Source organism: Pholcus phalangioides, unplaced genomic scaffold (genome assembly GCF_987345545.1).
Source record: "Pholcus phalangioides strain wild (caught in Gottingen) unplaced genomic scaffold, Ppha-v1.0 ptg000030l_1, whole genome shotgun sequence".
NCBI lineage: Eukaryota > Metazoa > Arthropoda > Arachnida > Araneae > Pholcidae > Pholcus > Pholcus phalangioides.
The window spans coordinates 6,164,625-6,192,300 of NW_028301620.1; the positions used below are offsets into that span (position 1 = coordinate 6,164,625).

At 34.2% G+C, this 27,676-nt stretch overlaps 1 protein-coding gene across 1 annotated transcript in view; it reads right to left on the reverse strand.

Moving 5' to 3' along the window:
* PolA1 (DNA polymerase alpha catalytic subunit) overlaps window positions 1-27,676 on the reverse strand; it is an 89,032-nt gene that overhangs the window by 20,802 nt on the left and 40,554 nt on the right. The window contains exons 20-30 of the mRNA XM_089252676.1: window positions 23,528-23,657; window positions 17,236-17,349; window positions 17,025-17,121; window positions 16,811-16,932; window positions 16,133-16,273; window positions 15,175-15,297; window positions 14,915-14,947; window positions 14,682-14,774; window positions 14,350-14,555; window positions 8,745-8,877; window positions 7,589-7,720 (exon numbers count right to left, since the gene is read on the reverse strand). Of these exons, the coding sequence (XP_089108802.1) occupies window positions 7,589-7,720; window positions 8,745-8,877; window positions 14,350-14,555; window positions 14,682-14,774; window positions 14,915-14,947; window positions 15,175-15,297; window positions 16,133-16,273; window positions 16,811-16,932; window positions 17,025-17,121; window positions 17,236-17,349; window positions 23,528-23,657 (1,324 nt within the window). The remainder of the gene's footprint in view (window positions 1-7,588; window positions 7,721-8,744; window positions 8,878-14,349; window positions 14,556-14,681; window positions 14,775-14,914; window positions 14,948-15,174; window positions 15,298-16,132; window positions 16,274-16,810; window positions 16,933-17,024; window positions 17,122-17,235; window positions 17,350-23,527; window positions 23,658-27,676) is intronic.

A 27,676-nucleotide genomic window follows, 5' to 3' on the forward strand; every position in this document is an offset into this window, starting at 1 on the left:
TTCAGGAATATTCATGTCAATTTTCAAGTCATTCTGACAATCGTTCTTTTTTTACAGTGTTTTGAAATCAGAACCTTAGTTATAATCACCCTGTATATCGTAAATCATTGCTAATTAATCTGCATTATTTATGCTTCATTAAATACATTATATTCACTTAATTTTTATTACTTTTTTCAAAATAGCTTCCTAATTAAGCATACTGAAAGTAACTGGAGAAAAACCTTTATATATTATATGATTAATAATAACATTGAAAGAATTTCCAAACACACAGTAATCCATTGAGTTAAGCAAAAAATAATTAAATTGCAAAAGTTGGTTTTTGTTAAAATGTAAGAAATATTTATTGATTAATTAGTATGGGAATAGTGTTAATTACATTAATAACCATTTCATTTTAGTTAATTATTAGAAGTTTGAATGATTTTTCAGAAATTTCATTGTTTTTAATGTCATAGCTGCCAACTTTTGAAAATGAAAATTCGGGAGATTTTCGCGCACTCCCGTATTTTATGCTAAAACCACTCCCTAATAAATACAATAGGGATTTTTCCAAATAAAATAGGGATTTTCCAAACATAAAAGTTGAAGCGTAGGGAATAAAATCCCTACTCAAAAACTGAAGTCAAATTAAAATAGTGATTTTACACACATGGAAGTTAAACCCTTGGGAATAAAATTCCTATGCAAAAAACAAGTGAAATTGGAGGCCAAAACTTTAATGATGTAAAAATAAATATTGTGTTCAGTCAGAAATGCTGTGAACAAACATTCTGCGCGAATGACCTCAAAATCATCGGAAGATGAAGGAAAAAAGCTCCAATTTTTTAAGAACACTGACTTTTTGTGACACTTGCTTGATGTTTTTTTTTTTTCATTTCACGAGTGATGATGGCAGTCTTTCCACCATGACCGATGTTTGTGTCCGTAACACAACTTGTACAAAAAGGAAAAGTCGGCCCTCTTCTGGAACGTTTGATGAAAGGAAATTCATCGGGGAATAAGTATCTTTAAAATTGATTAAATATGTTTTTGCTTAATTCATGCTTTGTTATATCGCACGTACGTAACTTCAACAAAAGAAATTTTGACCATATGTGCGTGACTATAATCTTCAATTATTATCCAGGACTATTGGCTGCTAAGCCATTTCCCTGCACGATAAGACAAACAACTTTCTTGTCACCATCAGAGGGTTTGTAAAACTTCCTTAAAAAGGGGAATTTCCCCATTTACGACGTGTGACGTCATTTCGAAAGGGAAAAAAAAGAGGCTTCATGCCCCACAAGAAATTCCTTAGGGATTGTTTTCATAAGCGGGGATTTTTTTAATGAAGTAGGGAATTTTTAGGGACAATTAGGGATTTTTGTGATTTTCGTAAAAATTCGGGAGATTTAAGAACTTTTCGGGAGATCGAGCGATGAAGATAAAATTCGGGAGATTCCCGAAAAATTCGGGAGACTTGGCAGCTATGTAATGTTAATACTATTTAAAACAAAAAAACCGGTTTAAACCAAAAAAACCGGTTTAAACCAAAAAAACCTGGTTTAAACCAAAAAAACCCGGTTTTTTGGTTTTTTTACCAACCCTGATTGAGTATATATAGTGCATTTATATTATTTCAGAAATATATTAACAGATTCTCAAAGTGTATGTGCTCGTGGCTCATCGCCACCCTTTTTTGAGGGACGTCTCAACGCGTTGGTGTATTGATGCGTGCTTATTCAGTACTTAGTAGTGGGTTTTTTTTACATTAGGCCAGGGATTCTCAAACTGTGCGCCTCCAATCTTTATCAGATGCGCCATGGAGCGGTGGCCCTGACAAAGGTTCTTCGAAAATATGTTTTGTTAAACAGCTCCAGGAAGCTGGCGGAGCTCGCGGATAACCATTGAATAGGGGAAAGGGGCACCTCGGGTGGAAAAAGTACAAGAACCCTCTGCATCAGGCTATTCCTGCCAGTCACGGATTGATGACGAAGCCAGGATTGGGGGGGGGGGCACAGTTAGTTGCCAAAAGTTTATGAAACACTGGATTAATTGGAGGGGAGATATACGTGTCATGAGTTAACAAACACACCGGCCCCATAACTTTTTCCAGGGAATAATTTCTCCGATTCGGCACACTGCTGTATATGCATAATGATGAAACAAACAATGATTCATAGAAAAGAGACACTACACTATGAAAAAATGTTTCTGAAAAAGTCATATTTTAACGTAAAACTATGCACTATCACCGTATAATATAGTACAATATATTGTCGTACAAATATAGAAGACTATAATTTCCTCTCCCATTCTCTACATATCAGAGCACTATTGACCCACCTTTAAGAAAAACTATTCCAGAACCCCCCTTTTTTGGCCCCAAAATCTTGGGCTTTTTAGGGTTCAAAAGCTCATAGCAGTTTTCCACCTTTTCCTAGTCTTTGACACTGTCCTATACACAAGCTACAAGCTCTTGCCAGGGCACCAGCAGATAACGTGGCATTTCTAGACACTATGAATCTAGCTAAGTCACCCATACATAAACTAGTATTTCTAGGAGCTCAAGCTCTACCTAAGACACCCAAAGGAAAGACGATACATCTTGGAGATTGAATCATAGCCATTACTTCATAGGTCTGTCCACAATAGGTTCCCGTGCCTAATTTCTTCAAAAGGTGCCTTAGTCAATGCTCTTGGTGGCACTTCAGAACAGCATGAGCTTTCATGAACTCCATATCCTCATAGCTACGAAAGGTATTTCTAGGAGCTCTACCAAGAACTACCAATAGCAAGAGAAAAGAGTTACAGCTAGAAGCGGGCAAGATTCTGCCCTTGATAAAGGTGGGAGGACAGAGGTTGATCTGAACATGCTTCCAGATGAAGAGCTTGAGAGCAATTGTCAAAAATGGTAATGAAAAAAAACCTCAACTTTCTTTTTTTCATTCTTTTCTTAAAGATTAGTACAAACCCAATCACTGTGAAACTGCAAGAAGCGCAAATATAAATGTAGATTTTTTTCCCCCTTACTCATCATTTTAGTCAATGAAGGTAGAAAATGAAAAAGTCAATATTTTTCAAGTTTTTTTTAAAGATCAAAAGTCATTTAAAAAAATAGGCGCCAATGTAGGCAAAATTTTGATTGGGGGAGCAATTGCTCCCTCTGCTCCCCCCCCTGGCTACGCCACTGCATGGATGGTACTCAGGATGATGCAATTTACCATGAGAGTGACTAATGATGATAATGAACTAAAAATATATAATGAACTAATGAAGGTTGATATAGCTGATTGTGATGTATCAGATGAGAATGATGAGGAATTTAATGTGTGTGGTTCCTATAAAAATATCTTTTATGAGACCTTTTCCAAATTTTAAGCTAAAAAATTGTGGGGTTCCTTATATTTGTTAAAATAAGGTAATTATTTTACAGCATATTTTGCTGGATTCAACACTATAATTTTGATAAAGATTTTATCGGAAAAAAAAGAAGAGAAACTTCAATATAGTAATTAATGCTTAGACTGCATTTGTGATGAATTGATGATGAAAATAGAAACGTGTGCTGAATCACTTTTGATGGTTTGTGATACAGGAATTCTATACAGTGAAAGTTCAATTAACTGTCACCATCTAGAACAGGGTTGTGACAGATAACTGAATAGACGGATAACAAATCTTTTAGTACATATGTACAGTAACATGATTTCACAGCATACTTTGGACAAAAATGAAAATAAAATCCTTTAAAAGTGATTAATGCATACATATTGTATTTAATTTTAGAAAACGATCAATAGAAACTTCAATTTAAGGTCAGCCCAGGCAGTGGGACATTGAAAATAGCATCCATTATGTTATATCTCTTCCAAAATTCTTAGACAGTCATGGCATCATTAGACAGATGAAAGCAAGCCTTCGTTAAAAGCCTTTCTATAACGCTGCTTTATATTTTCAATTATGCCCTGGTCCATAGACTGGATAAGTGGAGTTTTATTCACTGGGGGAGAAAGAGGCATGTTATTTTGCCATCATCACTATTGATTTTGCAAGAAGGGCGTGTTGGGGCATTGTCCATCAACAGTAATGCTTTCTGTTTTTCAGCCATATGAGCTCTATGGAAGAGTTGACGAACTTTGCCCAAGAATATTAAGACACCAACGAATAAGGCAAATACACGAAAATACAAAATTCCTAATTCATTTCGACCAGAGTTGTCGAAAAACCTTGGTTTTAACCAAGTGGTTTTTTTTAAAAAAAAAAACTTTGGTTTTTTTCAAAAAATCAAATAAAAGTTGCCTAAATATCATTTTTTTCCTTGAAAAATATCATAGTGGTTCATTATTAGCAAAAATTTTTCATTTTTACCACATTTTATATCCTTGGGGTACATTCTGATGGTATATCTTTAAATGACATAAGATTTTATAAGTGGTTTTTTTCAAAAAGTCTCATAAAAGTGGCCAGAATATATATATATCTTTCATATGAAGTATCTTAGTTATTTAAAGTTATATATAAAAACCAAAATTTCTCATTCTTACAACATTTTCTAACCTTTGGCTACGTTCTGATGCTTTATCTTTAGCAAATTCATGAATAAGGATTGCATCACACATCTAAATGTAGTGGTGTATTATCTCACATGGTTTCTTTTTCCCTTCACAAAGAAGCAGCTACGGTAACGACACCATCATGCTAGGGGCAGGTGGTCCTATAATCCAATAAAGACACTACCTGTCCTTAAAGGACAAAGACTAGTGTACTAGTAGTTACATTACCTCACATACATTTTCATTTTCTTTCCCATAAGAAGTAGCACATCTCCTACTGTATATCTCCCAGTCTTAATATTCAATATGCCCGAGTGGCATGGTGGTAAGATGCTCGTCTACCATCGTGAAGGTTGTTGTCAGGGTCCCGGGTTCGAACCCAAGGGAGGATATCGAAAAGATATTTTCCCTAACGAACTCGAGGCGACCACCGATAGACAGCGCCTTCACTTCCAGCTCATCTCACTAATGGCAGTAAATTGCAATATGGCGATATGGCCAGAGTTGGTGTTTGGGAAAGTAGTAGCAGTTTTAATATTCAATAGTTGTTTTTTTTATACTTTCACACACACACACTGTTAAGCCCAGTTAATCAAGGTTCTACTGCATAGTAGTAACAGATTTATGAAAAATAATCAGTTATATTGATTATTTAATATTATAATTATAAATTATATTATAATTTAAGTTTTGATTCTCCAAAACTATACAATAAGTACTGATCAGAATGACTTGAAAATTTGCATGGATACTCCTAAAGCAATGGAAGTTTCTTTCGCAAAAGAAGAAAGTGCAAAATGTGCAAGTAGATGATGCTGTACTTGGCCAGCAGTATAATCTATTTTGTGCAACCACATCATTTCGGCACTTCCACAGCATCAGTGTGTAGACAGAACTTCTATCAAGATGCACATTGCAATACCAGCAAAGCAGCTGCTGAAGACCCATTTTGACAGGATGCACAATAACCCTTGCAACTTCTGGCTGTGGGGGTACCTAAAAATGTTATAAACCGTGGTCAGATTGCAAACTTTGGTGAATTGCAATCTCCAGCACATTCCCTATATGTTAGAAGTTCCTCAGGAATATTAACGGGGGGGGGGGGGAGACGTTTGGTTTAGTTTAATAAAGCTGAATTGCAAGCACATCCACTTTATGACCATGGCATACTCCGATTCTGTTGTTGAAGAACAATTTTTGTGCCTTCAACCTCATAGCCAGAACACGCAGTGGACAACATATTTAACATTTCTTAAGTAAGTTGTAGTTATTTGTTCAATTACTTCGTTTTTTGTGATGTTTCCATGAATTATGAAATCGTGAAATGCTATAATTACGGTATCATTCTGCAATGACTGTCTATCGTTTCCATTCTGTGGGCAAATTTCCCACATGTTGGATGATGTCATTAATTTTACATTTTTAAGTATTTTTTCCCCTTTATCAAATAAAATTGAATATTTTCAGGAATATTCATGTCAATTTTCAAGTCATTCTGACAATCGTTCTTTTTTTACAGTGTTTTGAAATCAGAACCTTAGTTATAATCACCCTGTATATCGTAAATCATTGCTAATTAATCTGCATTATTTATGCTTCATTAAATACATTATATTCACTTAATTTTTATTACTTTTTTCAAAATAGCTTCCTAATTAAGCATACTGAAAGTAACTGGAGAAAAACCTTTATATATTATATGATTAATAATAACATTGAAAGAATTTCCAAACACACAGTAATCCATTGAGTTAAGCAAAAAATAATTAAATTGCAAAAGTTGGTTTTTGTTAAAATGTAAGAAATATTTATTGATTAATTAGCATGGGAATAGTGTTAATTACATTAATAAACATTTTATTTCAGTTAATTATTAGAAGTTTGAATGATTTTTCAGAAATTTCATTGTTTTTAATGTTAATACTATATAAAACAAAAAAACCGGTTTAACCCAAAAAAACCTGGTTTAAATAAAAAAAAACCGGTTTTTTGGTTTTTTTACCAACCCTGATTTCGACACCAATGGGTGTCGTCTTCAAAAAATATTTAACCACTAGTCAAGTTGACTGAGTTTCCCACTTGGGTTGAATACCAAATCTTAACGTTCAGTTGCTCAGTAGAAAAGGTATGTCTGTTCAATTCATCACCACTCACTGTTGGCAAGAAGGCCATAAATTTAAATTTCAAGAAGCAAGAGTTCTTTACAAAGTCAAGTCCACAGTTAATTTAAATTTCTACGAAGGCACATATATTCGGGTCTTCAAAAATATACTAGTAAACGATAATAAATCTACACCCCTGATCACAACATCATGGCTTAAATTCATTTTCAGCAGGAATTCTAAGAAAATTTGAATAGACAAACTGGGTAGCACTATTCCGCAAGCATCCAATCAGGATGCTGCATTAGTATCTCACGCAGGCTCACAGCTTCGTTCTGACCACAACCTTTGAATTGAACAGACATACTTTTTTTGCTGAGCAACTGAGCGTTAAGATTCGGTATTTAACCCAAGTGGGAAACACTCGGTCAGCGTGACAAGTGGTTAAATATTTTTCCTCTGAAGTCGACACCCATTGGTGTCGAAATGCATGATTTTTGTATTTTCGTGTATTTGCCTTATTCGTTGGTGTCTTCTTAATATATGAGCTCCAACTTGTGGTACGAGACGTTGTGGAGCCACTCTAAAAAATTGTTTGGTCCATCCAAGCACTTTTTTGGGCATAATAGTTCACAGGCAATGCGTTCATATTAAAATTTTTGAAAGCTCATGGTTTCTTGAATTTACTAATTACACACAAGCAGGGGTAATATATGATTGCCTGTGGCATTTGCATAGACCATAGCAGTGATCCAATCTTTTTGGACCTTAAAACTTGGAGCTGTTTTTCCGTATTTTTTTTAGACGATGACGGATAACAGAAACTGACGGTTAATCGAAGTTTTACTATACATCAGAAAGATATAATTATGACTATTTATACAGTTTAGGTGTTAATAAATAGCAGAATTCATGCTTTTATGATTCAATGTTTGTATAACTTACCATACAAATGACATATGGAACTGTATCATGCTGCCGAAATTTCTTGCCTGATTTTGAGTTCATTCTAAGAGCTACTGTCACATGAGGAAGATTTTGTTTGGTTGGGTAATCTTCTGGATTTTTCATCAATTGCTGTCATATGAACGAAAATTGATAAGGAAGGTTAAAAAAACAGGAAATAAATTATATCATATTCTTATAAAATCTTTGCTTAATAAAAATTCAAACAGAAAAATGTTAATTTCCCCAAAATAAATTTCTCCTAACACATTCCCTCTGAACATGTCACACAGATCTCTAAGGAAAATGTAAAGATTACATTGGTATAATTACATTGGTACAATAATTCATAGAAGAAATTATATCAAAGTACAGAATATAGAAAGAGAGAAATTAAAATATATATATCTATTAAATTAATATATCCTAAATAATGTTTTAATTACTAAAAAATTTACTTCAATGACTGATTTTCAAAAAATCTTCAACCCTTAAAATACTCAATCATCTTTGAGTGATTGATGCAATAGTCTAACAATTAAGTGTTCAATAATACAACTGATACGACTTCTTGATAAATTATGTGCAGTAACTGACAAGGAAAATGATTCCTTAACTAATGTTTTAAATGTTTTTTTCCTTAATTTGAAAAAATAATAATTAGACTAAAAAGTTAAAATTAAATTTTCCACACAGTTAAATTGTCAAACAGAAAAATAACAATCAAACTACTGTTGCTGCTTACTTGTGAAGGGAAAAAGAAACCCTGTGAGATGATACACCACTACATTTAGATGTGTGATGCAATCCTTATTCATGAATTTGCTTAAGATAGAGCACCAAAATGTAGCCAAAGGTTAGAAAATGTGGTGAGAAATTTTGGCTTCTGTATATATAACTTCAGGCCGAATATATATATATTCAGGCCACTTTTATGAGACTTTTTGAAAAAACCACTTATACCATCTTATGCCATTTAAAGATATACCATCAGAATGTACCCCAAGAATATAAACTGTGGTAAAAATGAAAAATTTTGGCTAATAATAAACCAATATAATATTTTTCAAGGAAAAATTATATTTAGGCCAGTTTTAGTTGATTTTTAGAAGAAGAAAAAACACATGGTTTAAACCAAACAACCATATTATAGTACCTTCATGATGACAAAATCTGAAAGAGGTCTAGATCCAGATCGTACTGTCTCCCCCAAAGTAATAAGGTGTGAATGAATTTCTTCTAGTATGTCTTCTTTTGACTTGGTTGACAAAATTTGTTTGATTGTAAATCTGTATGAAAATTAAATAGTTTTAGGATGAAAAATAGATTAAAAAATCAAAGTAAAACTGCATAAATTACAATAAGAAAACGTCTTAAGCCAAATTTATTTGATAATTTTTGCTATATCACAGTGTCATTTTATACACACACGCATAGGTGTTGTTTAGACCAGTAGTTCTCAAAGTGTGCGCAGCAGCTCCTTGGGACACCACCAACCATTGTCATAGGTGCTGCTGTGAGCTGTCCTTATTAATGTGTGCCTATTCAATACCAGAAAGTGGTTCTTTGTTGGAACACAGATTTGTTGAACAAGAGGTTAAAACATTAGCTACTTGGTTGTCAGGCCGCATAAAAAAGCTAAGTTAAAATTTTACATTATGCAATACAAATTACTATTTTTGTGACTTCAAAACTTTTATTTGTTTAAAGCATATATACTGTATTAATAGTATATGTAGGATTTTTATTTTTAGTTTTTTTTGTTGTTGTCGGTAGATGGCACTGCAGCATGCAAGTGAATAAGTGGTAATGTAAAGATTAGTTTTGGCAACAGGGAGTTTGCCAGGAGAAGTCGGCAGGAAAGGCAGCGTTTTTTGTTATATCTGTGTGTGATTGCCTTGTATGTTTTTGGGCGTGTAATAAATGTTTAGAAAATAGAGGCTGTGTGTTTTTCTCTGTGAAGAGCCTACATATATTATATAATTAATTATATAAGCTAATTTCATCTACGACATGGTCATGCAATAGGAAATGAACTTGCATTTGGTTCTTATACTGATGTATATTATATTATATAATTAATTATATAATATATAAATATAAATATAATTATTATATAATTAATTATATAATATACATCAGCATAAGAACCAAATGCAAGTTCATTTCCTATTGCACGACCATGTCATAGCTGAAATTACTCTGTTTCAAATAACTCTTGATGAAGCTTAACAAACCATGTTGAAACTGTGAAGAAAATTCCTTCTTTTATAACCACTGTAAACAGCAGCAGCATTTATTCAAAACCGAAGAAATAAGCCAAATGGTTTCAGTCTTTTTGGCAGATAAATTATTAAAATGTTCTTTGTCTACAAGTTAAACCTACTAACAAATGAGCAACTTACTAGCCTATTTTTCAATGTATTTGGATTCACAATTCTAAAGCAAAATAAAAAAATTCTTGGTGAAGGGAACTTATATGATTAGTGTATCATATTTTAAAATTAAAGTATAATTCATCATCTCCGCTAATCGTTCTTAGGAAATACGGATCACTTGTGTATATAAGACAATTCTCAATAATTTAAATATCTGTTTAAGTCAAAGTTTTCGCCCCTATCCAGAACCTTCAATATTATTTTAGTGTCAAAGTTCTTCCTTTACTTGCAGTTTTCATCCTTTAAGTCAAACTTATTAGATACGAGATGAATTTTTAAAAAATTGCATTTCTTCTCCTAGTGAGGAATCGAAGGTGTGTAGCCTACATAAATAATAAAAAAAAGGAACTTCTTTCTCTCCCTTTCCCTTCTACTCTGTTGTTTTGTTTTATTTATTTATATTTTTTTTTTATTTTTTGATAAACTGACCAATGACGATGAACTTGGTTGAACATGATGAACATCCGTGCTTGCAAATCATTTGTTGCATGTCTGGTCTTGTCAAAATTTCCATTCTGCTTTCGCTCAGTTGCAAGTGAATTCAATGTTTAAATGCCAGTACAAATTGTGATTGTCCGTAGCTTTTTTTAAAAATTCCGAAGTGAAAGTTGAAAGCTTTATTTATTTATACAATATTGCTTGGCCGAGACATATACAAGGAAATGTGGTGGTGAGGTTTGACAGAGGAGACGGTTGATGTTACAAAGGAAATCAGAAACTGTTGTACAATCAAATGTTTGATGGGAGGTTGTGCTAATAGGTAATTGAGAAAAGAAACTAAATTTGAAACCAGATTTGAATGTTAAAATAAATTATCAATGGAATTGAAAAAAAATCAAAATCTCAAGAAAATGTTAAAAGTTAAAAAAAATATGAATACTGTATCAACAATGTTAAAGACACTGGGACATTCGTGTCAGACTCTCTTCGAACATGAATGAAACAAGAGGAAATCAAAAATTACTGAAGTTTTTTTTAAGGAATATAATCTTGCTTTCTCTTTATTCATTAGTTTAATTTATACAAATATTTATGCTCATAAGACGTGTGTCTATGTGTGTGTGTTTGGTTTTTCCAATATTCTCATTAAATACTTACACATTAGAATAATTCATCCTTGTCAATTTCATGACTAGTATATATATATAGTTCGACATTTTTTACTAATATGATATCCATAAATGGCACTCTGTTATTATAAAAAAATCATTTTTTACTTCTCCCAAATCAAAATCTAAGATAAGCTGAACTAATGATAACTCAAAGTTTTTCATCAGCTGCTGCACTCTCAACTTATGGAAATTTGACTACATATGCAGGATGGTAACTATTGACCACCCAATAATTACACACATGGTTCCTTGTGAAAAACTAATATAGAAAAGTGTTTTCAGTTTTTTGATTTGAACTATAATTAACCCTTACAGCAGCAATCCCAAGATATCTCATCAAACTCGATCTGCTTTATTTCGGTCACCCTGAAACATCTTGGGTTCTTAACACGTTTTTATTTCCAATGTGGCAGTTATAATGCAGATCAGGAAAATTTTAAAAAACGCTTGAAGGGTTAAGGAGTTATAAGACTTTGAAAATTGATTACATCACTTCATAATCCTGCCAAATTCACTGAACGTATACCAAACGTATAACTTGGCATTTTTGAAGGTGCTAATATTGTATTAACCCTAAGATAAATCAAGAAAGCAAACCAGTTTTCTTTTCTTGTGTGTGTGTAAAGGCACTTTTCAAAATTTTTACGCGGGTGTTAATTATTACAATTTCCTCAGATTGCAGTTTTTGAGTTCATCCGCAAGATTAAAAAAACTACTCCCCAAAAATTCTGAAATTTTGCAGAAATGTTTAATTGCCATGTATTATTAAAATAAACCTCAGATTTATGGAAATCAACCCATGGGAAGTATTTTTTTTTTTAATGTTAAATTTAGATTTTTGCAATTTATCCATTTTTTGAAAATTCATACAATTCTAACGAATGATCAGATACCAAAGTTTGAGGTTAATTTTACTAACACATGTAGTCGCATAAATATTCCTACAAAATTTCAGAATTTTTTAGGAATAGTTTTTTTTAATCTTACGGGGGATGGCCTCAAAAACTGCAATTTGAGAAAATTGCATTCAAAGTGTTTTTTCTTGTTCATGTTTACACTATTGTTCATTAACTTTCCATTTTATTATGAAAAAAAAATTAATCCTATTGACAAAAAAATTTTGAATTTGAATTTTAATTGAACGAAATATCTTCTTAAAATCATGTTTGAAAAATTGACTTGATGGATTGTGACACTCCTTAAATGAATAAAGTATCACTCCTTAAATGAATAAAGTATCACTCCTTAAATGAATAAAGTATCACAAACAAGTTTGAGACGAGATTTTTTTTTTCCACTTCCAATTCACAACTTTTGGAAAATTTACATGTTGCACCACAGCTTTTGATTGTGATTTTGCAACAAAATTAGCTTGATTAACACAATACGATTGTTGAATGAAATCGATCACAGTTACAAATTGTCATGATGAAGTCTAGCAATAATAGTTTACAATTTTTACGGCATCTCATTTATGTTAAGTGTGTGTATGAGAGTGTACACATATGAGTGTGTCTGTATGACACAATACTCAAAATCATATTTAGAAGGATAAACAGTAACGAGATAAATGACTTTCATTTTGAAAATTGAAGGCAAGAAAAATGGGGTATAATTTTTCGGAAAGAAAATTAAGAAACAAAATATAAGAACATCTCACAGCAGCTGAAAAATTAGCAGCTCTTGCCTAGAGCGGTGAGAGCCCGAAGTCCATCTAAGAGGGGGGGGGGGGGCCTTATAAATACACCCCAAAAAAAACTTTATCTGAAAAAATGAGCAAGTTCTGTGTGAATCATGCAGGCTGGAATAAATTTTGAAGTTGTATCAAAATATTTCTTGTAAAAAGGTATAAAGAAATGTATTAACATTTCAGCAAGATAAAAATCAATTGCAGTCACAAGGAAATTCAAAATCTTTATTGCAACATCTAGAATTTGGTATGAAAATGTAACTCGATGAATAATCAATTGAGAAAATCTGAGAAATCACTAATTATTTTGAATATGCCAATTCATCGAATAATTAGTTTGATTAAAAGTTTCTGACTCTGAATCGTTATGACTTTACTGTTTACACCAGTCACTTTTGTCAAGCTACCATTTTTACATTCTTCATTGAAGCTTTTGCACATAAAAGTTTTAGTGAAATTTTATAATTAATCATCATCATAAGGTGTTATTTCTGATTCGAAGGTTGGCAATCATGGCTCTCCATATCACTCAATCTTGAGCTTGTCTTTTTAACAAACGATACTGTTGTCCACGTTCTTCTCGGTCGTCCTCTTATGTATGCTAATATAAGTGTCGTGTCCTCTCCTGCACACCTTCTTAGAATGTGATTTTAAAATTGCTCAAAAAATATTACTGTTTTATTGACCAACATGTGATTTAATTGCAATGACAGCGCAATAAACACTATGCACTGTATACACCTCCCCTCCAAAGTCTTCTCGACAGTGAAGAAGAGCAAATTACCACATTTTGGCAAATAAGTGTTGAGTTTGGTTTAAAAAAAATTCAAATAGATCTCATTTGGCTAACACTTTACAAATCTGATGATAGATTTGCCAATATAGTGGACAAAGCTTACACATATGCCACACGCAATAACAAAGTTATAATATCACACGTACATGAGGAGAAAAAGAGCCAATCATGAAAGAAAAAGGCCAAACTTGGCTTCTAATAGGATTGAATATTTCAGTTCATTTTCAAGACGTGGCAACCCACTGCTGGTGGAGAAATTTACTTTCGTTCAGTGGTAAGTGTAACTGACCATTAGAAAAATTAAGTCACAAAATTTCCAAACTTTAATATTAACGTTAAAAAAATGTCAAAACTCCCTTAATATTTGTCCCATTCCTAAAATGGAAAAACCCTTTTCTATATTTGTTTTTCACAAGGAATCACGTGTAATTATTGAGCTATCGATAGTTACCACCCTGTATAATTACACATTTTAGAAATAAATATAAACATCTACTTTTGGAAGAACAAAATTTTTGGAAACAAACATAACACACACATTTTTTTTGTTTTTATCTATCCAAAGACAAAACTATTTTAGAAATTATAACCACAAAAAGCTTTGTGGTTAAAAAATTTGTGGTTGAAATTTGTAATTCGCTTAATGCACGTTATATATTTCAAACCACACAAAATTTTACATAATACGACAGAATGAAATCATTAAGCCATTTTCAGTGACTCACTCTCCAGCATTTTTTGCCAGCTTAGACCAATCTCTTCTGACTATATCCAAACCTTTCATTTCTTCTTTAGTGATGTATTGCCCATTGGAAGTCGGAGTCACTGCAAGAGCAGCATACTTTTTTTTCTTCAATAGCAGCATTGGTTTGTATACACCATCAATGTCTATCTCCAAAAGACGATAAAGCTTGTTGATTTCAGATTTTATCTGTAAAAAAATTATTTTTTGTGAATATTTGTTTATTATTAGATATGAATGAAAATAAAATATAAATCTTAGTATAACCATGCATCTAATTAATTATTCTTAAAAATAACAGCGGTATATAGCTACCTTATTTCCCATTTGATTAACACTTTCGAATTCTGTCTGATTAGTGTTGATCATTATCGAGTCAGTATCACCATATATGACTTCAAATCCCATCTTTTTCATAGTAATGCAAAAAAACCTAACAATTAATTTAAAACGTCGAACGAATGCTACATAAAAACAGCACTTATATATTTTTTAATCAGTACTTAAAAATACTTTAAAAATTTAAATACACTCAAAATTTCTAATACCTTTTCAACAAGTCCTTTTGTTTGTAATAGGATCTGACCAAAGCAAAAAGAAGAAAATTTGTTAATTATAAAAACACGCAATGCAAAAAAAAAGACATGCTCTGTTTTATCAAGTCAAACAGTTATAAATATAGCTGAAACGATGCAATTAACTTAGGTTCTAATGCATTTGATTACATATTTAAGAAAGTTAATAAACAAATAGCAATATGGACTAAAATAATAAAATAGAAAAAAAATTGATTAAAAAAAGTTTTTACTTCTCTGCCTTTGCGAGTGATGAGAGCTGCAAGCATTTTTGCATAAAATCTGGAATGAGTAAAGCCCAAACATCCATACATGCTATTAGCAGTCAATTTCAGAGCTCTCTGACGAATATCATACTAAAAGGAAAAAAATGAATTTTGAAAATTAGTTAAAGAATTTTTTTATAACATTAAACATTTATCTCCAACACGAATTTGTCAACTCAGTTTCATATATGCTTTAAGAAACAAATGGCTACATTTCATATGGACGTCGAAATAATTCAAAAATGGTGAGCATTCTTTTCCATTACTATAAATTTCAACCGAAATAAAGTTTACATCCAATTATGCAAACTTATTTTCATTAGCCAAATAAAATTTGAAATTTTGTCTTATAATGTTTTACAAGTGTTGATTGACAATCATTCAAGAACAATATTATTTAACCTCTCAAAATTGCATGCAGGCCTTCATAAAATGATAGATACAATTCTTATTATAATAATCAAGTCATGATTTACTATTATGTTTCAAGCAATCATTGTCTGAAGCAGTGTTTCCCGACCTTTTGATGTCGTGGACCCCTTGCAGCGAATGTAAATTGACTGCCTTCCCTAAATAAAATCTGAAATTTTTTATAATTTACATGCCATAAAAATTGAAGTAATTAAATTACAATTTGACATTATATTCACAACTTTTTTATTTAATATAAATGAAAGGGTACCCACAGACTACCTACAAAGTGCTCCCAGATTACAGGTTGAGAAACACTGGTCTGAAGGATACCAAATAGGTTCCAGAAGCTGTTTTTAATGTCAATAGTTCCAACATAATTCAGTTTTTTCAGAATAAACTGATGAAAATATTAGTTCCTGAAAGGGTTAAAGTTTGATCACTTAAGAAATCTTAAAAGTGTTCCAAAAATATCTACACACAGAAAAATGAATTTTGTATGATAGTACACAACCTGTATATATCTATCTTTTTGTACATCTGGAGCCTTCATCAGAGCTTTGACATGTTTTCTACTCTCAACTAATTTTCTAATCTCTGTAGGTAATACACCGGGATTCAGGCCTGGCTCTGGAAGAACAGCTTGCAGATCTCCCTACAAAGAAAAAACATATAATTTAACTGTAAAATATGATTTAAGTTCATCTCTCTGATGCATGAATTTTTATTTTAACCTAAAAATATGTTGTTCCACTAAAATTTATTGTTTAACCATCTTTTTACCATGATTATTCACTTTTTTTTCAAACGGTATCAATGCATGGTAAAAGAAGAAAATTATTGAAATTTGTGAATGTTTTTCAGATGATGACGACAAAGTAGAATAATATTTTATCAATAGATTATAGCATATTAGCTAAACCACGCACATTGGAGAGTTAATGTAAACTTATAATCTGAAAATACTTTCAGGTAACGGTATCAATGCATGGTAAAAGAAAATTATTGAAATTTGTGAATGTTTTTCAGATGATGACGACAAAGTAGAATAATCTTTTATCAATAGATTATAGCATATTAGCTAAACCACGCACATTGGAGAGTTAATGTAAACTTATAATCTGAAAATACTTTCAGGAAACTGAGAGGGGAAAATAATTATTTTATGGAAAATATTCAGATAACAACATACCTCTAATTTATTATCTATGTTAGCTGTTCGATCTAAAGTTGTAAAGCATATGTTGTATTCCTGAATGATGGATGGATACAAACTGTTGAAATCCATGAGCAATATGAATTTATCATAAAACCCTACAGAAATGAAATGAAAATGTATGTTAGATCACAATTTCATAAATATGCACATAGTGGTTCAATGAAAAACAAAGCACATAGCCATTAACCTTTCTTGGGTTCAAGCACAAGGCCTCCTTCGTAAGCAGGTTTGCGACGACCAGGTTTGATTTCTGCAGCATTCTCCTCATCCTCAATGCTTCGGACCTTGAAATGTAATTATTTAAATGAAAAAAAAATCAAAGTAAAAACTGAATTAATTTATTCATTTGAAATGAGCGTATTAACTGATGAAACTGAAATTAAGAAACTTTAAATTACCTTTGACGACTTCTTGTTACGAACTTTGGGAGGATAAATATAATTTTTCTCATGAAAGGCATGAAGAAGAAGGTACTCATTTCGTTCAGATCGTCCACCAAGCAATGTTCGAGACTAGCAATAAAATTGAAATTATTATTTGTAATCAAATAAATGTTTCACACAATTTTTTACACCACCTTTATAGTGATATAACCACAATAAAACTTCAAATAAATAAATGGAAAAGAGGGGGGGGGCTTAGTTTTTGTTAAGATTATGAGAAGTAAAAATTGGGTCGTGTAATAATAAGATTTAAAAAAAAAACTGTTTGGAAAGATTCATTTTATAAGTTAAAAATTTACTTTAGCAAAACACATCTTTCATTGGTACATAATGTAAGTATACCAAAACCATATGGGCTATATCAATAGATATAGTTACCATGATACATATTCAAATTTATCTCAATGTGCAGTTATATGTTTGTTTGAAAAAAATTTTGCCACGCATATGAAGGAATTTTTCTGCAACATTTTTCACAATTGCTGATGAAAAAAATATTAGTATTGTTAGTATAATAATTAGTAATAATAATAATAATTAGTAAGACAAGATATACGGAAGACTGGATGTTGTGAAGATATTTATATATATACGCTCTAGCGAAGGAAAATCTCTATCTCCTCTGTAGCTTAGTGGTCAGAGCACTCGTCCGGCAATCGAGGGACCCGGGTTCGACTCCTGGTAGAGGCAGAGATGAGTTTTTTCCTTCCTTAAAAAATAAACATCTGAAATAATAAATATCTTCACAACATCCAGTCTTCCGTATATCTTGTATTAACAAGTGGAGAGCGACATTCATGTCAATTAGTAAGAGCTTGATTAACTAAGTTCCAGGCTATCTAGGGCAATTTTCATGTTTCTGTTTTTAAAAAAGTGGGTTTTTTTATGCAAAACAGTAAAGACAAATACACAAAACAAACATCAACTACAATAGCAATGTATACTGAAAACTTGGCGTACTGTATTATGTTGAGGGATGTTTAGAAGGAATTTAAGGACTATTTCAAAGTACGCACAGTAGTTTCTAAAATGTTTTACAAATTTTAATTATATTTATAGCACTTTACTCAATGTAACTTAGCACCATATTAATATGATTCAGTAGTTAATATTTGTGCAAACTTGATTTCCACTATTTATGTTTTTATTTTATTCAACCTTAAAATCTAATATTATATCTGAGTTTTTGGGTATCCAAGGCAGGATCAGTTCTCATCAATCCACAATAAAATCAGGGACACACTGTATTATAAAAAGAATATTGCAATAACAATTGTTATTATTAATGTTTTTATAAAGAGGCTTCATGATTTTAATCATATAAAACTCCCTAATCAAAACTGTTAAGACTAAGAAAATTTGTAAAAGTCAGCTGTGCTTCTGATAAATTTGTCACTAGTGTATCTTGTATGTACGGGTAAATATAATAAATGGATGAATCATGTCATAAAATGATACTGACTTGCATACGTGCCAACTTTTGGGATCCAAAAAAATCCAATGATTCTCGGGGGCGGGCAAACCCAAACCAAAACAAATTTGGAAGCATGGCTGAGGATAATGTGAACGATTATGACGGAGTGAAAGAACTGCAATGAAAGGGGGCGGGGAAGTCCACATATAACCCTGAATCTAGTGCTGTGGTGAGCTAGAAATTTGCATCAACCGGTGAACTAGTTTTCAAACATGGCTCGTGAAAAAAAAGAAATCAGCTTTTAGGGCTGTGATACACATGCCACTAAGTAGCACGAAAGCATGCCACTTTAGAGCATATGAAACCAATGATATTATTGGTAACATTTGCTCAAATGTTATCAATAATCTCATTGGTTTCATATGCTCTAAAGTAGCATGTGTATCACAGACCTTAATGCCGTTGCCAGATGAGCATGACTATTGCTTGTACGCCAAAACTTATGGAATGAGTAAGTTGTCAGACTAGCACTACTTTTATGGATGAACTAGTTTCATAACAGAAAAAACTGCCCATCCCTTATTTGCTGCACAATTTTCACAGTCTGTTGGCAACTTTAGTTCATTCTTAATCTCCCAAAGCATATGCTGAAAATGACGTACATTCAGTTAACGCTCGTAATTTTTCTGCTAACAGGGGAAATTTCCAAATTCCGGAGAGTGGGAGGAAGGGTGAAAAATCATGAGAGTTGGCAGGTCTGGACTCAGGAGACCTTGGTAATTTTTATGGTCTTCTTAAAATTCTTTGGGTTATTGAAAAACATCCGTATAACAATATAGAAACAAAACTAACAAAAAACATTTTATATGCATTAAACAGATACAGTCAAATTCATGGGAAAACATTAATTTGATCATTTTTGTCGCACCACAGTCATTTTCTGCCCATGAGGGCTAATTAGACTGGGACCTACAATTTATCGCTGATTCCGAACGGCAGGCTTGTTTTTTTATACCCATCGAGAGGTTGGTGCGCTAACCCCTAGACGGGGTTATCCGTATCCACATCCTCCTGCGGTAGCAGGAAAACATTAATTTATCTATACGTGAGAGTAGATTACAATAGCGATGTAATTCAACATAATAATATGTGACATAACAGTGATGTGCCCTTGGAGAAATGTGATGCATAATATTGTTCCGGATAATTTTCCTCAAGACTTCGAGGTTGCAAAACAAGAAGCGGTTCGACGGACAAACACAGATTCATTTACAGAACAGCAATTTACACGTATTTGCAAGCTAATCAGAGAGCTAACAACTTTCTCGCAAAGTTTAAACACAACTGAGTTTTCATCCAGTCTCCCTCTATTCGAGCCTGCCATCTTGTGAGCACCACACTATTTATAACCTTGGTGGAAACTTCGAGAAAAAGAATGTTCTACAAAATTCTATTTTACAGTTTCCAAGTTGGAGGCGCTACCGTACAGGGGTGTTGAATCACTGTCTGGAGGGGCGGGACTTTCTAGAATGTCCCCACCAGTTCTCCGCCAATAGCAGGTGTTTCCGCCAAACCGAAACCGGTAACAACTCTTGTTGCCAACAGAAGATTGCGATAAAGAATTGTGCCATCTATCATTTATAGTTTGTAACATTGCCTCTCTCAGAATTGGTTCAACATCCCTGTACAGTAGCGAAGCCAACTTGGAAACTGTAAAATAGAATTTTGAAGAACATTCTTTTTCTCGAAGTTTCTACCAGGGTTATAAATAGTGTGGCGCTCACAAGATGGAGGCTCGAATAGAGGGAGACTGGATGAAAAGTCAGTTGTGTTTAAACTTTGCGAGAAAGTTGTTAGCTCTGATTAGCTTGCAAATACATGTAAATTGCTGTTCTGTAAATAAATCTGTGTTTGTCTGTTGAACCGCTTCTTGTTTTGCAACCTCAAAGTCTTGTGGAAAATTATCTGGAACAATTTGGTGTCAGAAGTGGGATAACTCAAGATTTGCATGAAAACAAGGAGAATGGACATGAATGAGACGCGTGAACAGCTGAATCAACTGATGTCTGTGATGGGACATGAAATCATGCATCAAAGAAAAGATCCAGTCAACGAGCTCAGCCATAAAAAATGATGCCACCACCTCCATTGCCTCTGTTAACACCTCTATCGCTGAAGTCAAGGAGGATGTCACCAACTCCATTGCTGAAGTCAAGGATGATGTCGCCGCCGTTAAGCAAGACATCACCTCTGCGATCCCCAGTGTGGAGGAAGACATTGCCGGCGTTGAAATTAGAGTAGACGGAATGGTCGACACTGTGAAAAAAGAACTCACCCAGGAAATGAACTCTGTCACGGATAGCGTGATTGGTGATTGTGGTCAACAAGAAGCTCTCGAAGAAGATATAAGGGCTAGAAAAGAGAATTCAAGAACCTACATTCTCCACGGACGCTCACCAGGTCCTGCCAGCCAAAGCTGATGTCTCTCTATCTTTCTCTCTCTCTCTCTCAGTCGGCCTAACAACAAGCCCTCGACGTATGACGGGAGGACATCGTGGTCGATCTACAGGACCCAATTCGAGATTATCACCTCAGCGTACAGATGGGACTGTGTACTCAATGCCTTCCACCTAGCCGCCACTCTCCGAGGTGAAGCTGCCGAAGTTCTTCAGTCGCTCGCCGCCGAGGACCGATCCAACTATGGAGCTCTCACAAACGCACTCGACCTGAGGTTCAGAGAAAATTACCTCAAGGACTTCCACAGGCTGCAACTGAAGACCCGTGAGCAGAAAGTGGGAGAGACATTACAAGAACTGGCCATGGACATCGAAAGACTCTCGCAGCTGGCATATCTCAATTGCCCGCCGGACATCAGGAACGGATTGACCCTACAAGCCTTCATCGATCCCGTCAAGGACCCAGACATCCAGCAGGTGCTGCGTCTGGGCAAGTACAAGATCGTAAAAAGTGCCCTTGTCTACGCCATGAAGTTTGAAGCAGCCCATCAAGCTCCGAGATGAATGGTCCGAGGCGCTGTTGCAGAGGACGCTACGCCAGACATTATCAGAGAGTTGAAAGAACTCCTGAAGAGTGCAAGGAACGACCGGAAAATCGGAGAGACAAGCCCTTGGTCTACTGGAGGTGCCATTGTAACGTTCTTGATCGTTACCTCCCGGTTCTTTAATATTCTTTCCCCCAGTAAACATTGAGTGGATGACAACAATGGAATAGACAAAGTCTAGATAGAACTATAACATTTATTCAATTATATTGTTAAACCATTAATCAGCGTAATCACAATTATCACAGGCCTTTTATATGTTAAACTATTAATCAACATTTTATCACAAGCTTTTCTCTCATTGTCACAATGAAACAAAAATATGAATCGATCTCACCGCCGTGTCCAGGTTTTCACGTGTTATCACATCGTCCGGTAGATACTCTCAGGTGTCTGCCACACAGCCAAAGATTCGTCGGCACCAGCTTCAGACGATTTTGGTGTAAACACACACGTTGAGATGAAAGCTCAGCCACTACACATGGAACTGGAGATGAAAGTCCACGGGTGGCCGGTCTGGCCACTAACCGATCACTGGATCACGACGACGTTGAAACCTTACGTGTGATGAGACGGGATAAGTGCCAAGGCACACTTCTACTATTGTAACTTCATTGTATTTATGAGACGATCTAGCTCACACCATGACAGGGCGTGACGCCTTGCTGATCAAATCGTTAAGTCGGTCATAAGTCGTAGGTAAGGAAGTCGAGAGGAAGAAGAAGAGGTCGTAAGGAAGCAAGTCAGCACATCTCTAGCTGGCTTTTATATAGGAGCATTCCCACAATGCCTCACTGAAGAACCAATCACAACACCGAAGGTGCGGTATTAGCTTGTATCTGATTTACATCATTTCATGAGAAAAGGAAATATTGTAAACATTATAATATTGAATCTGGCAACCAAACATAACAAATTGGAGACCAATTGGCGGACACGATCCTACCGGTCGATCCCGGAGACAAAATATATAAACAATGACTAGAATAAAGGACGATTTCCACGGGGGCCCAATTGGTAACGTTACACCATGAGGAAGGCCACCTACGAAGATCTTGGGATTACAGTTCCCAAGAAAAGGGACACCTCCCGAAGCTCTGAGCCATTAAACGAAAAAGAGGTCATCTTCCGGGGCGTAGATTGCTGCAAGGACATGCCCCACCAAGTATCTATCATATCCCACCTTTGACACCAAATTGTTCCAGATAATTTTCCACAAGACTTCGAGATTGCAAAAGAAGAAGCGGTTTGACGGACTAACACAAATTTATTTACAGAACAGCAATTTACACGTATTTTGCTAGCTAATCTGAAAGCTAACAACTTTTTCGCAAAGTTAAATCACAACTGACTTTTCATCCAGTCTCTTTCTATTCAGGAATCTGGCTCTCTCTTGCGATCGCCTCATATTTATAGCTCCGGTCGAAACTTCGAGAGAAAGAACATTCCACAAATTTCTAGTTTTACAGTTTCCAAGTTGGCGGCGCCATTGATTCAGCACCCAAGGGGCTGCTGAATCAATGTTTGAAGGGGCGGGACCTTCTAGATTGTCCCCACCAGTTCTTCGCCAATCATATGTATTTCTGCCAAACCGGTATCAACCGATTTCGATATTTCTAAGAGTCATCGAACAAATCGCAACATCTATCATCTATAGATCGTAACAATACTTATAGCTGATTATGTTACAATTGAAATTTGAATGATTTTCAGGAATCTATAGTTTAAGACATCAATCAAAGTTCAACATTCTTATAAAAAGATCTAATTACCATTATGCAGCCAGCAATGTTTGTAATTTGTAGAGCCAAAGGTAAAACATTGAGTTCACAGTTCATTCGGAGAATCAAATCAGTGGCTGTCATCACATTGTCAATCAGCTGCAGTAGACCATTTGTAGACCTAAAACAAGAAAATAAAAGTTTTTATTTTTAAACTTTTTTTTTATATTATTATTTTTTAGTAAATATAGCTGAACTGAAACAAAATATTTAAGAACTAGGACTTAATAAGAGACCTGACTCAAAAAGTCGAAAGATATGTTGTATTTATATATGAAGGGTTATGTTATATAAGCATCATAATAACAATTACATAACACCACAAGCTACTAAACCTACTGTAAAATAAACATACATAATCTCTTACTGAAAAGTTCCTCTTTATTTTACAGTAGTTATTGGAATAAATGCCACAGCGAGCAAAAACATGTTAAAATTTTGTAAGCTAAAAGCAGTGTCCTCTTAATACTAGAAGGGCCGGACTATATGATATACCTAAAAAGGCCACTGGCAGTCATTTTGACTGCTGCTTCTTTTTAGTCCAATATATTTGATAACACTGAATTTTTATAATAAAAAATAATAAGCATTATCCCACATGGTTAATTTGTTAATTTTGAAGAAATTTTCATTTTCTTAAGCATACAGGGTGTCCATAAAATGACTTTCCAACTATAAATATGAAAAATTAGAGGGCAACTGTGGACAAGATTTACCATGAAGAAAAAAGATAAACATTGCATTTACCTCACATCATACATTGTTCCATTTTGATGATGTACATATTTTTATTTGTATATCACTGTCTTTTTTATTCACTTTATTTAGTTGTTCGCTCTCGCTATGGATAACATATACTATTTTACCACTGTAAATTTGCATTATTGAAGAAAAACTAGGGTGCTATTAAAATTTCAGACTACAAATTAACTTATGAAAAATATACAATTAAAAAAACATACATCTTTGTCTTTCTTTTTAGTCAGTATTATTTGATTTAGACCAGTCACTTCTGAAATCACTACTTTCTCGTTCAGGTAGATACATCAGAAAATCATGATAATTTTTGTAACAGTTTGCATCTTATGTCTCCACAGCCTCCGATTTATTGTCCGAAATATCATTCAGCACTGATAAAATTAAACTATTTTGTTCTAATACATCCTTTTCTAAGAACCATTTCTGCACACTATGGATGGCACACTATTACTTTTCGTAGGAAGACTTCAAAGTAGATGGTGGCATGAAGAGTTATGAAATGTCAAACCGAAACAAAAATACCTTGCCACGTGAACGATAAAAGGTCCTCAAATTTCATAACAGAGACTATAGCTCAATAAGATATAGGGTTTTGATTGTGGATACATACTGTCCCTGTCAATAGACTCTTCAGATTGCCCAGTAACATATGATGCAACAAATTTCATTATATTTTATTTATTTTTTCTCATTGGTATGTTACTCATGAATATATGTTGTGTTGTGTGCAACATCAAGGAATGATAGGGAATAAACCTAAAACCAAAAGTATACATCAATGCTCATCATAAGGAGAAAACATACAGTTTACATATAGCAATCAAAATGACTGCTCTTGGCCATTCTAAGTATAGGCTAAACATAGATATCTCCCCAACAAAACCTTCAATGTCTTCAAATGTTTGTACCAGTGTTGTTTGGTTTAAACCATGGTTTAAACCTTGGTTTTAACCAACTGGTTTTTTTAAAAAAACCACTTCGGTTTTTTTCAAAAAATCAGATAAAAGTTGCCTAAATATCATTTTTTTTTCCTTGAAAAATATCACATTTGTTCATTGTTAGCCAAAATGTTTCATTTTTACCACATTTTATATCCTTGGGGTACATTCTGATGGTATATCTTTAAATGACATAAGATTTTATAAGTGGTTTTTTTCAAAAAGTCTCATAAAAGTGGCCAGAATATATATATATTTTTCATATGAAGTATCTTAGTCATTTAAAGTTATATATAAAAGCCAAAATTTCTCATTCCTACAACATTTTCTAACCTTTGGCTACATTCTGACGCTCTCTCTATCTTAAGCAAATTCATGAATAAGGATTGCATCACACATCTAAATGTAGTGGTGTATTATCTCACATGGTTTCTTTTTCCCTTCACAAAGAAGCAGCTACAGTAGTGACACCATCATGCTAGGGGCAGGTGGTCCTATAATCCAATAAAGACACCAGCTGTCCTTAAAGGACAAACACTAGTGAACTAGTTGTTACATTACCTCACATACATTTTCTTTCCCATAAGAAGTAGCGCATCTCCTACTGTATATCTCCCAGTCTTAATATTCAATAGTTGTTTTTTTTATACTTTCACACACACACTGTTAAGCCCAGTTAATCAAGGTTCTACTGAATAATAGTAACAGATTTATGAAAAATAATCAGCTATATACAGGGAGATTATAATTTGAATTTTGATTCTCCAAAACTATACAATAAGTACTGATCGGAATGACTTGAAAATTTGCATGGATACTCCTGAAGCAGTGGACGTTTCTTTCGCAAAGGAAAAAAGTGCTAAATGTGCAAGTAGATGATGCTGTACTTGGCCAGCAGTATAATCTATTTTGTGCAACCACATTATTTCGGCACATCCACAGCATCAGTGTGTGGATAGAACTTCTATCAAGATGCACATTGCAATACCAGCAAAGCAGCTGCTGAAGACTTATTTTGACAGGATGCACCTTAACCCTTGCAACTTCTGGCTGTGGGGGTACCTCAAAATGTTATAAACAGTGGTCAGATTGCAAACTTTGGTGAATTGCAATCTCCAGCACATTCCCTATATGTTAGAAGTTCCTCATTCCTCAGGAATATGAACGGGGGAAAGGGGGCGCGTTTGGTTTAATAAAGCTGAATTGCAAGCACATCCACATTATGACCATGGCATACTCCGATTCCATTGTTGAACAAGAATTTTTGTGCTTTCAACCTCATAGTCAGAACACGCGGAGGACAACATATTTAAAATTTTTTGAGTAAGTCGTAGTTATTTGTTCAATTACTGCATTTTTTTTTTTTGTGATGCTTCCGTGAATTATGGAGTCGTGCAATGCTATAATTAAGTTATAATTTTGCCATGACTGGCAATCGTTTTCATTCTGCAAGCAAATTTCGCACATGTTGGATGATGTCATTAATTTTAGATTTTCAAGTATTTTTTCCCCTTTATCAAATAAAATTGAATTTTTTCAGGAATATTCATGACAATTTTCAAGTCATTCTGACAATCACTCTTTTTTTACAGTGTTTTGAAATCAGAACCTTAGTTATAATCACCCTGTATATCGTAAATCATTGCTAATTAATCGGCATTATTTATGCTTCATTAAATGCATTATATTCACCTAATTTTTATTACTTTTTGCAAAATAGCTTCGTAATTAAGTATACTGAAAGTAACTGGAGAAAAACCTTTATACAAGGGGTGATCAAATGAAAAGGTACGAAACGACGTAAAAACGTAACAGTTAAATATTGCATATTCCGCCATGGGAGAACGTAGTGAGACATCTCGGGATGCGATTGGAGTCTCTGACTGGGATCGGAGCATGCGCAGGCGCCCGCATGTGCAGGAGAGAGAGCAGAGGCTCTTATCAAAAGCCTCGTCCAAATGATGCGGCAGTCCATATGAGGACAAGATGGCGTTTGTGTTGCAAAATTCGACGATTGAGGAGCAGCGAGGTGTTATTCGATTTCTGACAGCGGAAGGTGAGAAACCGGCAGATATTCATCGCCGGATGGTGACAGTTTACGGGGAGAAATGTGTCTCTGACAAGTCTGTCAGAAAATGGAGTGCTCGTTTTCGTGCAGCCCGTGAGAGTGTGGGTGATGACCCGAGACCAGGCCAGGCAAACACTGTCATCACGAGCGATCTCATCGACAAGGTGGACGACCTAGTGAGAAGTGATCGGCGTGTCACATTGCGAATATTGGCGGTGAAGGTGGATGTCAGCTGTGGAACCGTGTTCACGACAGGTTGCGATATCGGAAGGTGTGTGCCGCTTGGGTTCCGAAGCAGCTCACCGACCAGCAAAAGGAACTGCGTATGGGGCTAGCACTGCAACATCTGTTTCGGTATCAGGAAGACCCCGCTTT